General features: G+C 53.2%; 6 protein-coding genes across 6 annotated transcripts; 4 read left to right on the top strand and 2 right to left on the bottom strand.

The window, feature by feature from the left end:
* Positions 1 to 19: 19 nt before the first annotated feature.
* On the top strand, positions 20 to 3538 carry POX_a00071 (uncharacterized protein; the record flags this gene model as incomplete). Its single annotated transcript, XM_050109020.1, has 2 exons — positions 20 to 2077; positions 2150 to 3538. The coding sequence occupies 2 exons, from the start codon at positions 20 to 22 to the stop codon at positions 3536 to 3538; spliced, it is 3447 nt and encodes a 1148-aa protein (XP_049972788.1).
* Positions 3539 to 4806: 1268 nt separating this feature from the next.
* Positions 4807 to 5031, bottom strand: POX_a00070 (uncharacterized protein; the record flags this gene model as incomplete). Its single annotated transcript, XM_050109019.1, has 1 exon — positions 4807 to 5031. The coding sequence occupies one exon, from the start codon at positions 5029 to 5031 to the stop codon at positions 4807 to 4809; it is 225 nt and encodes a 74-aa protein (XP_049972787.1).
* A 116-nt stretch (positions 5032 to 5147) lies between these two features.
* Positions 5148 to 7428, top strand: POX_a00069 (putative RNA-binding protein; the record flags this gene model as incomplete). The annotated part of the gene is made up of 4 exons (XM_050109018.1): positions 5148 to 5303; positions 5519 to 5576; positions 5689 to 6395; positions 6505 to 7428. 4 exons carry the CDS (start codon positions 5148 to 5150, stop codon positions 7426 to 7428), a joined length of 1845 nt encoding a protein of 614 aa, XP_049972786.1.
* Positions 7429 to 8619: 1191 nt separating this feature from the next.
* Positions 8620 to 10138, top strand: POX_a00068 (Proteasome subunit alpha type-4; the record flags this gene model as incomplete). Its single annotated transcript, XM_050109017.1, has 6 exons — positions 8620 to 8701; positions 8751 to 9005; positions 9095 to 9101; positions 9160 to 9212; positions 9337 to 9724; positions 9811 to 10138. 6 exons carry the CDS (start codon positions 8620 to 8622, stop codon positions 10136 to 10138), a joined length of 1113 nt encoding a protein of 370 aa, XP_049972785.1.
* A 331-nt stretch (positions 10139 to 10469) lies between these two features.
* POX_a00067 (uncharacterized protein) lies at positions 10470 to 11171 on the bottom strand (the record flags this gene model as incomplete). The annotated part of the gene is made up of 5 exons (XM_050109016.1): positions 10470 to 10551; positions 10611 to 10712; positions 10787 to 10848; positions 10933 to 11006; positions 11087 to 11171. 5 exons carry the CDS (start codon positions 11169 to 11171, stop codon positions 10470 to 10472), a joined length of 405 nt encoding a protein of 134 aa, XP_049972784.1.
* Positions 11172 to 11734: 563 nt separating this feature from the next.
* On the top strand, positions 11735 to 15664 carry POX_a00066 (uncharacterized protein; the record flags this gene model as incomplete). Its single annotated transcript, XM_050109015.1, has 6 exons — positions 11735 to 11788; positions 11848 to 14185; positions 14243 to 14452; positions 14508 to 14767; positions 14830 to 15497; positions 15586 to 15664. The coding sequence occupies 6 exons, from the start codon at positions 11735 to 11737 to the stop codon at positions 15662 to 15664; spliced, it is 3609 nt and encodes a 1202-aa protein (XP_049972783.1).
* Positions 15665 to 16444: the final 780 nt, after the last annotated feature.

Genomic DNA, 16444 nt, shown 5'->3' with positions numbered 1-16444 from the left:
CGACAAAACCACGCCCACCATGCCTGGCCGAGTCGCCGCCCGTTCGACATCATCAGCGACCCGTCGGTCTTCCGCGCAACCATCGACCGGCCGTGCAGGCTCAGTGACGCCCGCATTCACGATCCCCGAAGAGCCCGCTCTCCCCTCCTCATCAGCCAATCTTCGCAGGGACTTATGTGCAATCTTTGCAGATGCCCAGCGATCAACAACCGGGCACCGTAAGCTAGTGGTGCGCATACGCAAGCTGCAGGAGATATGCTGTGGTATCTATCAGAAAAAGAAGGACACGGACCAGGAGGCAGTCGATATCGTCCTTCCTGAGGAGGCGACTGTCGCTGAAAAGGAATTCAACGTCGAAGTCGGTCGCTGCGTGCTGCGGATACTTCCAATCAAGAAGTCCGAGCCTGTCGGTGATCGTGTGCTTCGCTTCCTCGACACATTTTTGGCTCACGCCTGCGAGAAAGATAATGAACTCTTCGCATCAAAAGATGCGGATGACGACGATGGAATGCAGTCTGCAATTGAGACCCCGACTTCCCGTCTCACCTCCTATCTCGTGGATCTGATGATCCCAATCCTCGCATCCAAGGATAAGGTCGTCCGATTTCGCGCGACGCAAATAATCGCTCACATCGTCAATACGCTTGACTCAATCGATGACGAATTGTACCATACTATTAGACAGGGTCTGCTGAAGCGGATTCGCGACAAGGAGTCGTCGGTACGGGTTCAAGCCGTGATTGGCTTGGCACGTCTCACTGGCAATGACGACGAGGAGGACGGGCCGGACGACAACTCCACGGCGCTGCTCGAGAAGTTGATTGAAATCATGCAAAATGATACAAGTGCAGACGTCCGCAAGAGTCTTTTATCAAACTTGCCACTTTCGCAAGTGACTCTGCCTTACCTCCTGGAGCGAGCTCGTGATCTTGACGCGGCGACGAGGCGAACACTGTATGCACGCCTGTTGCCCACCCTCGGCGATTTCCGCCATCTTTCCCTTGGAATGAGGGAGAAGTTGCTCCGATGGGGTTTGCGTGACCGTGATGAGAGTGTGCGCAGAGCAACAGGCAAGTTGTTCTTCGATCGATGGATTGAGGACTGTGCGGGCACCAACCAAGGCGAGAATGCCGGCCAACGATCACCACCCAACCAGAGTGCTCTTCTTGAACTGCTGGAAAGAATCGATGTTGTGAGTTCCGGTGTCGAAAGCGGCATTGCTCATGAAGCGATGCGCAGTTTCTGGGAAGGACGTCCCGACTACCGGGATGCGGTGGTCTTCGATGAGCCCTTCTGGGAGTCCCTGACGGGAGAATCGGCTTTCATGCTTCGCACATTTAACGAGTTTTGCCGTGTGGCGAACGATGGGAAATTTGACGACCTCGCAGATGAGAAAATGCCTACCGTGACCGCGTTGGCATACTATCTCTCTAAATATATGACGAGTCTGCTGGAACGCAAGAAGCTTGGCAAGGGTACCGGAGACGCTAATGACGAAGACGCCACCGAGAACGAGTTCATTGTCGAGCAATTGTTATACATCGCCATTACTCTAGATTACAGTGACGAAGTGGGTCGGCGAAAGATGTTCTCCCTTTTGAGAGAATCGCTGGCTGTCCCTGAACTCCCCGAAGAATGCACCAAGCTCGCGATTGAGGCTCTTCGATGTGTCTGCGGTCCAGATGTTGCTGGCGAAAGCGAGTTTTGCAGTGTTGTTCTGGAAGCTATCGCTGAAGTCCACGACACCATCGCCACCGAGGATAGCTTTGTTTCTGCAAAGTCTGAGATCAGTGACGATGCCAGCAGCCGTGCTCGCTCAGAGACCCCCGCCACCGAGGATGAGAGACCATTCAACAAGGAGGAGGCGAAAGCAAAGATTCTTCGGGAAATTGTTGTGAATATGAAGTGTTTGCACATTGCCCAGTGCATGCTGCAGAACGTGGAGGGCAATCTGCAACAAAACATGAACCTGCGGACTATGCTGAACAGCCTCGTGGTCCCCGCCGTGCGCAGCCACGAAGCTCCTATCCGTGAGCGAGGCCTTTTGTGCTTGGGTCTCTGCTGTCTCCTTGACAAGGTAAGTCCAATCTATACTTCCCTCGTGATTTTCGGCCTTAATATATTGACCCTTTCTTTCTTCTTAATCCAGAATGTCGCCGAGGACAACATGACACTGTTCATTCACTGCTACAGCAAGGGACATGAAGGTCTTCAAGTGACGGCAATTCAGACGATCTGTGACATGATCACGACGCATCCCTCGCTTTTGGCTCCAATCACCGACTCTGACGGAGAAACGGTCACAACGCCCCCGATTCAAAAACCCATCCTCAAGGTCTTTTCACGTGCACTCAAAGCAAACTCGCCCGCGGGAGTTCAGTCTGCCGCGGCAACTGCTCTTTCAAAGTTGTTGTTGACCAACACCTTTACCCCGTCGGGTCCCAACGTGCCTCCTGCGATCCAAGACTTCAATCAGAATGCGGTTGAGACTCTCTTACAGAGCCTCGTGGTTGCCTTCTTCCATCCTCGTACCCGTGACAACCCCGCCCTCCGTCAGTCATTGGCGTATTTCTTCCCAGTGTATTGTCATTCGCGACTGGAGAACACTCAGCATATGCGACGGGTCGCAGTGCCGGTGGTCCGAGCGGTGCTGAACGCTGCCGAAGAGTACTACTCGCTCGAAGCCGAAGAAGATAGTGACGGAGAGATTGATGAGAGCGTTGGTGAACGTGAAGTGAAGGCTCTGATGGCTGGCGTCGTTGGTATGCTTGCGGAGTGGACCGATGAACGCCGCGTTGTCGGCTTGGGAGGCGAGCGGGTTCTGGCAGGAGGCGCCGCTAGTTCCAGCGCCTGTGGATGGGTTCATCTTGCGCTGGTCCGGGATATCATGGACCGTGTCTTGGGCCTTACTCCTGGGCCGAATCGCTGTTCACGGGAAGAGCGTAAGCTTCTCTTCTCCCTGCTCAGCAAGCTCTATGTTTCCGCCCCGACCTTACCAGGGCGGGCGAGTTCTCGTGCCCCCGAGGGTGAGGATCCGTTCCGCGCCAGCGTCCGCAGTGCCACCAGCCTCGAGATTGCCCCGGACAATGTCCAACTCGCTCAAGAGGTCAAGGAACTCCTGGATCAAGTCATTGACGAGGGACTGGCTGGCGAAGCATCGAGTCGTAACGCCTTGGTGAAGACCAAGAATTCCACTCTCAAGATCTTGGCCGTCGCCCAAGATTCCCGCGCGGCCAGTGTTCGTCCCCGAGCCGGCACGGAAGATTTGGAAAGTGATGCAGGGAGCGTTCGTTCCTACAGTGTACGGCGCTCCGTAGAGCCTAGCAGCCGTCGTCATTTCTCTGTCGAGCCCAGTATCATGGAGGAAGATGAGGGTGATAGCGGTCTCTTGTCCGGCCGTGTGCGACCGTCTGTTGAGGGCGGTTTCCCTAGCCGTCACCTCGTCTCCATTGAGCCCAGCATCATGGAGGAGGATGAGCCCGATGATAATGACACCAGCCGAAACACCATCATTAAGGAGGAAGCTACCGATGATTGACCATGTTGATGATATGCCTTTGTGCTTTTTTTTGTTGTTTTGACTGTGTTCCTTTTGGTCTTGGGCCTGGATAACTCATTGGCGTTTGTGGTGGTGGCAAGGTTTTTACTTGACGGTCTATTCCACCTTTTTGGGAATCCGTGGGAGAGGGGAACTCTTTTCTGGCGCGTGTACAGGAATTGGCCATGGTCTTTCGCGGCTGGATTGATGCAGGCTCGGTTCTGCTTGCTTCTATATTTGAACATATTTCTTCTTTTTTTCAACTGAATGTGCTTAATCTTCGAGAGGGCAAGTCTGGTCATCATTTTGAGCCGTTGATCGGCAATCGACCCGGTCATTGATGATGTCCTTCCAATTGACAGACCCTATAACCTCGTGCCTTGAGGGTCCTGTACTTGCGATAGCCCCAAGTCACCTACCATACTCAGCTGTAGGTACTTGATCTCACCTTAACTTGTAAACTGCCTGAAGAACCTCCGGACCGTTGCTGAAACCTGTACAAGGTCATGTGATGACCAACTGGTTGCCAGATGTCATCGAGTGGTTGGCCATTGAGTTCATGTTGACAGTACCTCCTTTCCTCCATCGAATCAAACTGCCGGACGGTTGGAAGTGACCCGGACACTGTGCGGACATGTCTACAGCCTGAGGCTTCATTCAAGGTTTCCAAATTGGCTCAATGAACACCTCAACTTCTATGGCAACAAGCAACAAGTTGGAGGTGGGTGCATGTTTTTGCACCGTTATGGCCCCTTCCCCCCGGCAGTGTGAATTCTGACAGGGCTCCACCCATGTGATTGCTTGTCCGGTAGACAACCGGTTTCACTGGCAGTTTACGTTTACCGCAGGAGAACTTACTCTCTGTAGCTTCGTATTGATAGTCACCTTTTTTCCCCCTTTCATTTCAATTCTCTCACCTTTTGATTTTCAGAGCTGGAACTGATTAGGAGTCTTTGGCAATTTGTGCTCTTCCTCTTCTTATTGTAAGCTCCCAGTGCTCATTGACGAGATTTGACGGCGGCAGAGTGAGGAGAAGAAGAAAACCTGGGAGGAGGAACAAGTCCACCTATAGTCAGGCGCTATTGCACAGAAACTTCATCTTCTACCAGCCTCAATGGCGATGTGACCTTGATTTATACACTCATTGCTATGGATAGCAATTAACCTCCTGTAAACTTATGAAATTCATGATTTGCAAAGTGGCTCTCTCTTGTACATTTGACAGTTGGCACTGTTGCAAACCGTCGACCAGTGGAAGGTTAAGGTTGTCAGTCATACTGTTCCTCCAGTACTTCCCGCAAGCCCGAGACTTTTCTTTTCTCGCAACTGAACTCCACATCCTTCGGCGCCAGTTGGGCTTCTTTTCGTTCTCCTCTTTCTTCTCCTCCCCTCTCACTCTTTTTCTCCTCCTCTCGGCTCCTTTCCTCCGCTTCTTCACGACCCTCACGGAATTTTTCTCCTCGGACCGGTCGTGTTGAAATTGTCTCCTGCATTTTCCGGCAGAGACATTCTCCTCCCCTCCCAACCTCCCCCCTTTTGTCTCCCCCCCCTCCTCACGTCCTTCTCTCGGCCTTGCTCAGCCACACCATTGGCAGCGACAAAGGGAGCGATGGCCGCCGTATCAGCACCCACACCCAAGCTGGATCGCTACGTCGTGATTCACGTTGCGACCACATGTGATGAGCACGGCGTTTATGTCACCAAGGATTCCGCCGAGGTCATTGAGTTGGGCTGGATCCTGCTGGATTCCAAGACTTGTGAGGAAGTATGCTTTTCCCCTCTCTCCCCTACTCCTCCCAGCCAGTGACACGGCCTCGTCTCTCACCGGGTGGCCCTCGTCTCAAAGCCGTGTTCTTGTGAGGGCCGCGGGAGAAGAGGAGAGGAGAAGAAAAAAAAAATAAACAACCTCGCTATGCCGACCTCCGATTCCTGCTCTCGTGCAATCGGAATGAATGAGCTAATTGATTTCTTTACGTTCAGCTTCATCGTGAAAGTGTGCTCGTCAAGCCTGTCAACACTCCGATCACCCCGCTGTGCAGTAAGCAAGCCCTTCCCGGTCCCCCATTCGATTCGATCTCCGACCAACAGCAACACTCCCCCCCAATTGGCGTGGGATGTCATCAAAAGCTGATTCCATTTGATCCTCACAGCAAGCTTGACAACTCTCACCTGGGAGCATGTCCGCTCGGCGGGCACTTTCAGGGATGCCGTCTCCCGGTTTGATGCGTTTGCTCAGGAGCACCTCACCAGCAAACAGCTCGAGTTTGCCTTTGTGACCTTGGACTCCTGGGATCTTCGGGTGCAATTGCCCCGCGAGGCCCGCGACAAGGCTGTCGTCCTGCCTGCCTACCTGCAGCACTCTCGCACCTTTGACTTGCGCACCGAGTATCAGCGCTGGCAAACTCATCACCCGGAGTCGCTGCCTTTCGGTCCCAGCTCCCTCTCCAACATCTGCGCCGCCCTCGAAGTGGAGCCCGTGCAATCCTCCGCCCCCATCAAGCACAACCTGCCCTTCCACCTGCAAGCATTGGCCCCTGCCTCCCCGCGCCGTGCCATGGAGGAGTCCATCACGCTCGCTCGCGTGCTCCGCGGCCTGATCCGCAAGTCGCAGCCTCCCCACGAGCACCCCGAGATCTTGACCCGCCCGATGGATGCGCACGCTGATGTGCGCGCTTTCCTGGCTGAGCGCAGCAAGGTCCTGCACCTGAGCGGCTTGCCTCACGACACCACACAGTCGGAGTTGGAGAGCTGGTTCACCCAATTTGGAGGTCGCCCGATTGCCTTCTGGACCCTGCGCACGCCTGATCAACACAAGCCCACGGGCACTGGCTTTGCCGTCTTCTCGTCCCACGAGGAGGTAAGACACCCTGCGTTGCAGTGCCGTTGGCATGCGCCATGGACCTCATACTCTCCCCCTTTGGATGAATGATCCAAATCCCACCAGTGGAACTGACCTGATTTGATAGGCGGCCGAGAGCCTGTGCATGAACGGCCGTGCTCTTAACGAGAAAGCCATTGAGGTTTCTCCCTCTTCGAGCCGAGTGCTCGATCGCGCGGCGGAGATTCTCACTCCTTTCCCTCCTTCCAAGAACCGCCCTCGCCCCGGCGATTGGACCTGCCCCTCGTGCGGCTTCTCCAACTTCCAGCGCCGCACCGCCTGCTTCCGTTGCTCCTTCCCCGCCATGGCGGCTGCACCCGACCCGATGGGCTACGGCTATGGCTACGGACCCCCAAACATGATGCCTCCTCACATGGGCCACGGTCATGGCATGGGCGGCCACGGACGCGGTATGGGCGGAAACGGGGGCGTGGTTCCCTTCCGCGCCGGAGATTGGAAGTGTGGCTCCGAGGGCTGCGGCTACCACAATTTCGCGAAGAACATCAATTGTCTTCGCTGCGGTGCTCCACGATCGGGCGCGGCCGTTGTGGCTGATTCGGCCTTCCCTTCGCCCATGGATCCCCCGTCGCAATTCGGCATGGGCCCCAACTCGATGGCAAGCACCCCGGCCCCTGGTCCGTTCGCCTCGACCGCTGGCGGATTCCCTGGCTTTGGCCAGCAGTTCGGTGGCCCCCACAACAACTACATGCCCTCCGGCGGCCTCAGCAACACCCCTGGAGCCTATCCTCCTATGCCTCAGGTCAACTCGGGGTACGGCACCTCGGGCTCCCACTCCGCTGCTTCCTTTGCCAACCCAGCCACCCAGGCTGCATTCAGCGGGGCTGACCACGGTGTGCCGTCTACGAGCGCCTCCAACGGTGCCTTCTATGGTGGCTCCGACGGGTCCAGCGACCCATTTGCCTTTTTGTCCTCGGGACTGGGCGGGTTGACCGTCTCGGACGACGCACACTCGCGTCGCAACGGTAGTGGTGCTAACAAGTCTCCCGCTTAAGAAACTTGGGTGGCTGTATTTATTTGTTTCCGGACGGTCTGCCTCGACGGGGCTGTCTCATATAAATTGTCCATATTGCAGCTCTGCGCTCTGGCAGGTATATGCGCTGGTTGATACTCGTTGATACGCATTTGTATAAGGGATTTTTTGCGGTTCCGGTGCATCGGCTTGGAAGGAGCAGGTGGGTAGCGTGTTGATGATTTCCAATTTCTGTCCTGCGATCTTCCTACGACACTGTGTGCGTTTTGGAGTGCGCCACCTGTCGCCCATTCGCCCATTTCTCCATTTCTCTTCTTCTCCGTTTCTTTTCTGATTCTCTTCCTGCACTGTTTCTGTGATCTGTGTTTTTCTTTGACTTTTTTTTGCTCTCACTCTCCTGTCTCTTGGATCTCTGTTGTCATTTCAGCGGCTCCGCTTCCGTCGCCTCGAGTCCATGTCTTCTTTAGGGGCTGCTTCTCTCGTCTTTGCATTTTCAAGGAATGGTGGCAACCTGAATATATGGCCGGGGGGCGTGCGGTGTGATTTTGGAACGGACGCGTTGAAGCGAGCCGTCTTCTCGACGCGAACAGACCGTTGAGCCTGGATTGCATACTCGACCAGCTTTGCATCTTAGATCTTTGGTCATCCCTCTTTTCTGCGTTGGATCATGGCAAGCGTCGGAGAATTCATGGTATTGATCTCACGGGTGGGATACACAACGGTTCGGAACTTCGTGGGAGGTGTTGGGGATTGCTCTTTTGCGGATTTGTGCTCAGCGACGACGAAGGCAGATGTTCTCCCCTTGTGACCCTCGTGAGAGCTTGGTGGATGTAACCCAAAAAGATTGTTTCTGTGAATATGATCTCATCTTTCGATCTTTTCATCGGCTTCTGCGTGATCTTACCACTGTGCTGTAGTAGTAGTAGTAGTAGTAGTAGTAGTAATAGCCATTTTTCTGGGCATGATCCGGGGAGCTTACTAGGCGCCGGCGTTTCAAGCGAGCCCTCGCAGAGACTTTCGTCTCTAGATTGAGATGGTTTTCATCGACCGGGGTCACGCCTTCTATTGCCGAGTTGGCTGTGTTTATCACTGCGACGATTGTCTCACAAGCTACCTGATACATAGACCTCGCAGCCAGCTACCGAAAGCTGAACGTCATTTTGCTTTTGTTGTCTTTTCCCAGTACCTAGACCGCAGATCATGCTAGTCACAATGTTTGGGACTCTATTCAAATATCTCATCGAGAACCTCTGCAATCATATTGTCCGCTATCATGCTGGTGATTTCAGTCCAGGTATGCTCCAGCCCTGCACATTCAAAGATGTGCTCCCGCAGCTCCACAGCTTCGACCTTTGCTGCGCGGCAGCGCCAAGGCAACCATATGCTGTCGCGTCCACCGCCCGCCGGAACCCCGTCATTGCTGCTACCGAGCCCTCCATCACCATCCTTTGCAGAGTCCTGCGTCCCCAGCTTCAATCCCCTTCTCATTGACCTCCACAACATCTCGCTGCTACTTTCTTTTTTCTCCCATTCATTTCAGCCAAGCCCCCTTCTCCACAGTCTCTTCACCATGTCCGGCTACGACCGAGCTCTCTCAGGTAAGCAAGCAGACCGAGCTCTCCAATTGAGTAGCTCCCTGGGCGCTATCTGTTTGGATCTACAAATCAAGCGTACTGACCTATCCTAGTATTCAGGTACGACTTTCTGTCTTGAAGTTACGGCTCGAGTCCCATCCTAATTGTCTGTCTCTAGTCCCGATGGGCACGTTTTCCAGGTTGAATATGCCATGGAGGCTGTAAAGCGAGGTGAGATCACTTTCCAACCTCATGAGTCCCAACCTCATGAATAGGCTCTCTCTTTGCATCTCTCGGGCGAAAATATTCCATGATATGAAGGTGCGTGCATGACTGACTGTGTCTTGGCCGTTAGGAACCTGCGCCGTCGGTGTGAAAGGCAAGGATATCGTGGTGCTCGGATGCGAGAAGCGCTCCGCCCTCAAGCTTCAAGATACCCGGATTACGCCCTCCAAGATCGCGAATGTTGACGAACACGTCTGTTTGGCCTTTGCCGGTCTGAACGCTGATGCCCGTATCTTGATTGATAAGGCTCGGTTAGAGGCGCAGTCACACCGTTTGACGGTGGAGGACCCCGTCACCATCGAATATATCACCAAGTACATTGCCGGTGTTCAGCAGCGTTATACACAAAGTGGTGGTGTCCGTCCATTCGGTATTAGTACGCTCGTTGTTGGCTTTGACAAGAACGATTCTACACCACGCCTCTACCAGACCGAGCCCTCGGGTATCTACTCTGCTTGGTAAGTGCACCGTTCATCAGTCGCTCGTTGAAAGTACGGTGTATCGTCAATGGAAATTTGCTCACAGATCAATTTGCTACGTGTAGGAAAGCCAACGCCATTGGCCGATCCAGTAAGACGGTCCGCGAATTCCTCGAGCGCAACCACCAAGACGACATGGACCGCGAGCAGACAATCCAGCTGACAATCAAGTCGTTGTTGGAGGTCGTCCAGACCGGCGCCAAGAACATCGAAGTCGCGATCATGGCTCCCGGCAACCGCGTGGAGATGCTGCCCGATGACCAGATTGAAGCTTACGTGAAGAGCATCGAGACCGAGAAGCAGGAGGAAGCGGCCAAGAAGAAGACCAGCCGGACTGGCGCTGCCACGGCTGCGATTTTGACTCGGCCCGGCGGTGGTGAGACAGCGGAATAAGATGATTGAGAAGTGGTAGTAGACAAATAACATGTGGCACGGTCAGCTCTCTGAACCTCATTTCCATTTTCAGTAGCACCGATCACGATTGTTTTCTTTTTATTTTTGGGAACACTCTCCGTTCACTGCATGGATTACAACGACATTGGTTCGAGTCGCATTGACTCTTGACATAGATAGCCCAGGGCCATTGTTGCATTGCAGAAGCCGACTGATCTATTGGCAGTCCATTCGAAGCCATTATGATAAAAAAACAGGGTGCTTTACGAGCGCGGGAAGATGTGAGAGAGTCGTAAACTTCATAAGCAGCGCATATTGCCATAAACGCTTATCAGCCCAACCGATCAGCGGCGTCTCGGATGTTGAATAAAGATCGCTCCTGATCCCCTCGTACTCGATCATCCTTAAGCATTCTATTTCCGAGTCAGTGCCTGTCACGACAATCTTGCGGTGTTGGCGGCCCTTTGCATACCGGCTGTCCATTCGTGCATCATCACCTTCCACCTGTAGTGTCGCCTTGGGAGTCACAGCCTCGAGCACGAAGTGATTGTCGCAGTGCGGGCAGTACTCGTCGCTAGAAGAGGCAATGCATCTGTGAGTTTTGGAGAACTTCAAGAATTATCTTTGGGATAGAAGAAGCCCTCGCACCTCTCTTCAAACTCGGACGCATCTTTCCGGAAACACTTTTTGCACTTCTTGCACGCAAAGACCTAATAGGAGGGACAAAAGCCGCGTCAATGGCATTGGTCTCAATCGGAGCACCCGAGGGTCAGAAAGTAATTTCATTCTCATACCATCTCCTGTGACTTCTGCAGCATATGCGACTCCTGCTCCTGGTGGCATTCGGCGCAGTCAAACCATTTTCGGCCTTTGGTCGTGTCAGAGTCAGAATCATTCTTCAATCCCCCTGGATTGTGGAAGCTGGGAGTGTTCTGGAATGAGGCGTACAGCAAGGTGACCGAATGGAGACTTGTGCGTTGAGGATATGTTTACTGTATAGCAATGCCGTTAGTCCGCGGTGATCATCGGCCATCTGGGGGGGGGGGGGCAGGCTCATATTTCAGGCCCCGCAGGCAGGAAGTGCACGGCGAAAGACTCACCACATTCTGGAAATTGAGGAGCCTGGAGGTGGACGGTATTCACTGTTGGCAGACAGTCGGACTATAGCCGCTTTGGCGCCAGAGAAAATCAAAAAATTAGAAAAGGTTTACGAGGCCAAGTTCAGTCTGATCTGCCACTCCCGTGATCGTTCCTCCACTTTCCTCCCCGCCACTCCATTTCACCATTCCTTCAAACTTACCAACCCTTTTCCCCTTTTTCTTGCCAGTCGATTCTGTTTTCCCTTCTATAAATCTTTGCTTGAGACGGTCAATACAATAATCTTTTCAACTCACACGACCGGCGTCATTGTTCAGCAATCCACAGTACTGGTACTGCTTTCTGTCGGCATCCCTGCTGCCTTGGCTCATACAACCCCACCTAAGCTCTTCAGTACTCTTACGGCCGCTGTCGCAAAGCTTCGCCTTACTTCCAGGGATTGAAGACCTGAGCTTATGATTGAAAACGTCGGCTGGCCCTGGCGACGGATTCGCGGTTATGGCCATGGAGGGAAAAGGCCGGGAACAGGAGAACACGGACGAAGCCCGCATTGTATGCTTGCGCGGCCGATCTAGATATGGCAGATTGATGCGCTAACACCAAATTCACAGAGACCCGTTTCTTCTTTACTCTCCCACTTTGAAAAGCTATCTAGTAACCAGCCTAAACCCTCCAATGCCTTCGGTACAAGTCCACGAGACTCATCCAGCCGTTTTCTACGAACCCCCGAACCTGGCGACGAGCCCCGGTCTAGCCGCGCCTCCTTGGATCTGCCGCGCCCAATCTCCCCTTGGAATACAGTGGATGAAGATTCTCACCGACTTGAATATGAGCGAACCAATGGCGATCAGCAGCGGGCGCGTGGCTCACCTCGGAGTCGATATGGCCGGCCCATCTCGATGAGTATCCATCACTCGTCGCCGCAGCTTCCGCCGACCTTGACCGTCCAATCTCCCAAGTCTCCGCCGCGAAAGATCGAACCAGTGCGACGCTCTCCACCGCAGGAAGATCATCGCCTATCTCGAAGCTCGATCTTTGTCCCACGAGAGTCGGTGTCCGCGGGCGTTTCACCCACACCGAGGGCCCGTCCTGTGACGCCGCAGCGCGGCTCATCCGGCGAAGCCTTGGGGCTGGGTCGGTTGTCACCGGGTATACCTACAGCGAACGGCCGCAATAGTCCGACTGAGCATCGAAAGTCAAAAAGTACATCGTTACCTCCGCCTGCAAATCGAGCCGAGAAGCCGAAGATCCCCGCCAAGCCAGCGGTGCTTTCACACCCGGATCATGCCAGTCTCGCCCCTAAACAAGACAATGACTCCAACAGTCACATATCGCCCTTCAGCACGCCTCCCAGCAGTCCTGAGAAGCCCCCTGCCAAGCCGGTATCTGCAGGAAAGCCACCTCCTAGACCACCCGGACGCCCCATCATAGACCCTCCAATCCGGCGTTCCTTCGATGAGCGGCCACCGGCGCCAGCAGTTCCTACATCAAAGACCAATGCTAGAGATTTTGGTTATGCGTGGCCTCGACCAGTGGTTGAGCCACCCAGACCGACGAGACCCCTTCACGTGCAAATTCCGACTTTTTCTGGCGTGCCTTATGATTCTTCAATTCCGCACTCGGCGCATCAAAGCCGCCCGGTTGATATTCCACTAGCTCGACCGGGTCTCCCACCCCGATCGGCGTCCATGATCAAACGGCATAGATGGCCCTCTCCTGGCAGGGATTCTTCACAGCCGATGAATACTCAAGGTCAAATGACGCCTGTTGCTAGACAGGAGCCTCCCGCACCACCGATCAATAAAGAAACTAAGCCTCCTCGTCCGCCCGCTCGTCAGCAATCATTATCGCGAGATTCATGCTTACCTCCTCAGCCAGAAAGACGGATAGTTCGAACAGACACAGAGGAAGAGGAGCTTGTAGCCGAGGAAGGACCAGTATCTCGCACGGATTACCCAGATGCCTCACAGGCAAATAGACGACCTCCACTCTTCAAGACGGGACCGAGAGAGATATCCACGAGATATGATACTCGTCTCTTTGCTGTTTGTGGAAAATACGTCTGTACAGCTGGCTATCTAACTCGAGTATGGGATCTTACCACTGGCGAACAAGTCATGAGTCTTAGCCATGGCGAGACAGTGAAGAGTTTGTCCCTCGCCTTCAAGCCCGGTACGGGTCTTGATGACGAAGGACAAAAACTCTGGCTCGGCACTAGCGCAGGAGAGCTTCTCGAGGTTGATATTTCATCCGGTGGTGTTGTAGCTTCTCGCTCATATCCCTCTCGCCGTGAAGTGATTCAGATCCTCCGCCACAAAAAGGAGATGTGGACGCTGGACGATGAGGGACGATTGCTTGTGTGGCCTCCGGATGAAACCGGATCGCCTAATTTGCAATATAGCTATCACAGTCCCCCGGAGCGGGTTGCTCGCGGCCACACTTTCTCGATGGTTGTTGACGATACGCTGTGGCTGGCGTCTGGGAAAGACGTCTATATCTACCGCCCTAGCGCGCGTGAGGACTCCGCTTTCAAGGTCTTGAAGAAGCCACTCGGCCAGCAACACTCCGGAGAGGTAACGTCCGGGACGTATACCACGCAGGAGGGAGGACGGGTGTACCTGGGCCACGCAGATGGCAAGGTCACTATATATTCTTCCACTGATTACTCGTGTTTGGCGGTCGTCAACGTCAGCGTCTACAAGATCAATTGCCTCGGAATTGTGGGAGATTACCTTTGGGCTGCCTACAAAACGGGTATGATTTACGTGTACGACGTGAAGACCAACCCGTGGACAGTGAAGAAGGATTGGCGAGCCCATGACAGTCCTGTTTGCGGGTTTGTACTGGACACGAGCAGCGTGTGGACGATGAATCGGCTTCAAGTTACATCTCTCGGAACTGATAATTGCATTCGCTTGTGGGATGGAATGTTGGAGGACGACTGGCTAGGTGAGTTCCTGTTGGGCATTCTTTTCATTATGGAGCTCTTTTATTAACAAGTGACAGAAAACCGCATGCAAAAGCGGGATGTCGAATTTTGTAACTTCCGTGAAATTCGAGCTGTCATCGTGACCTGGAACGCAGGTGCCTCAACCCCGGGCAGTGTTCGCACATCGGACTTCATTCGAGATGCGGTTCATCCGGAGGACCCCCCTGATATCATTGTGTTTGGATTCCAAGAGCTGGTCGATTTGGAAAACAAAAAAATCACAGCTAGTAAGTTTCGCCCAGAGCACAGCGTCGATTGTATTCTTGCTCATTCGGTCTATAGAGAGTCTGTTGCTTGGGAGCAAGAAGAAGGATCATGGCGAGAAGGAACACATGAGTCGACAGTATCGCGTCTGGATTGACCATCTTACTCGATCGCTCCACGAGTGTATGCCGCTCGAAGAGTCATATGTTCTTCTTCACACCTCCCATATGGTCGGTCTATTCACATGCGTCTTTGTAAAGCACAAGGAACGCCACAATATTCGCAACGTCAGCGCTTCGGAAGTGAAGCGTGGTATGGGTGGATTGCACGGCAACAAGGTTTGTGAACCACAATTCGGCCAAAGTCACCATTCGTGCTCATTTCCTCTGACAAGTATTAGGGTGCTCTGATATTGCGGTTCGTCCTCGACGATAGTTCATTGTGTTTTGTCAATTGTCATCTTGCAGCTGGCCAAACCCAGACTGCTCATCGTAACAATGACATTGCTGCAATTCTCGAAGCCGAGACACTGCCCCCGGAGAGTAGTCTTGCCACACGCACCGATCATTTTTCCAGTGGTGGAGATGGGTCCATGATCATGGATCACGAGATCTGTATACTCAACGGAGACTTCAACTACCGCATTGATGCTATTCCGCGCAATGTCATTATTGAGGCTGTGCGCCAAAATAATCTCACCAAGCTCCTTGAACGTGACCAACTTTTGGCATCCAGACGCAAGAATCCGGGCTTCCGTCTCCGCAGCTTCGTTGAAGCACCCATTACCTTTGCGCCAACTTATAAATACGACGTGGGCTCCGATCAGTACGACACCAGCGAGAAGAAGCGCTCTCCTGCTTGGTGTGACCGTGTGCTCTATCGTGGACTGGGTCGAGTCAAGCAACTTGAGTACCGTCGGCATGAGGTTCGCGCCTCTGACCATCGTCCGGTCAGCGCTACGTTTAAAATTCGCGTCAAGACGGTCTTACCGCAGCAGCGTACGGTGGCATGGGAAGCGTGCCAGCAGGACTTTCAGAATGAGAAGCGTCGGTTGGCTTCTGAGGCCAGGTAAGTTGGAACTCCACATCGGATACATCTGATACCTACGTGCCAAAGCTCACCCATTGTTCTTTTTTCTCACTCTCTCTTTATATAGCATTGAATACCTCATTACCGTCCTCGGCACTGAGCCCCGTCAGGCACGCAGCTTGATTCTCGGCAAAAAATCCAGCTGAAATTCCCACCAGAATTTCAATTTTGAGGGGGGGGGGGGGGGGAGAGAGAGGGGGCTCTTCTCTTTTCTCTATTTGACGCCGGACTCTTCTTTGCATTCTCGAGCGAGACTTGCCACATGCATTGCAGTAGCGTGAAAATCTTCTTCTTTTTCGCCCTTCTGCCTGTGCTCTCTGCATTCCGTGCATTGTACGATTTACGAATTCCACGATAGAGATGTCTCATGAAGAAGATGTGACTGATGCGCCATCATATGTGCGATGGCGGCTGTATCATCTCTTTCATTGGCTCAAACCATAATAATTTCGTTATTTGTTTTTTTGTCTGCGTAAATGTCAAGTAAAGTCTCCATGTGTTGCAACTAAATTCGTCGTCCTGTCATTAGATAGGCATTGACGGCTGGGATTTACATAAACTCACAGCCACCGGCCCACGCTCCTAGTCCGCCATTAAACGAATCTCTAGAACTGAACCTGGTTATGGGTTCCAACTCTAACCTGACCTACCGATGTCGAGAATCACTTGTAGACATAGGTAGAGAGTGAGTGAAATAAACAGGCTCATATTTACCTAAGTAGCACTTGATTCGGAGAACTCGTCATATATACCCGTGATCCGGCTACTACATAGAATGAAACATGACAATTCCTCCAAATTCCAAAGCTCCGCTGACGATGAGCTTCCACCCATTTATGGACTCTGTCAACCTAGGCACCCTCCAGTTCATCAACATGCTCCATTTTTAGCTCTTGAGTGCCTGGGTAGGGAGCCATGGAGCACCA

This window comes from Penicillium oxalicum, chromosome I (assembly GCF_001723175.1).
Source record: "Penicillium oxalicum strain HP7-1 chromosome I, whole genome shotgun sequence".
Classification (NCBI taxonomy): Eukaryota; Fungi; Ascomycota; class Eurotiomycetes; order Eurotiales; family Aspergillaceae; genus Penicillium; species Penicillium oxalicum.
The sequence above is the reverse complement of the archived record's forward strand: the minus strand, read 5'-3'. Positions and strand labels throughout refer to the sequence as shown.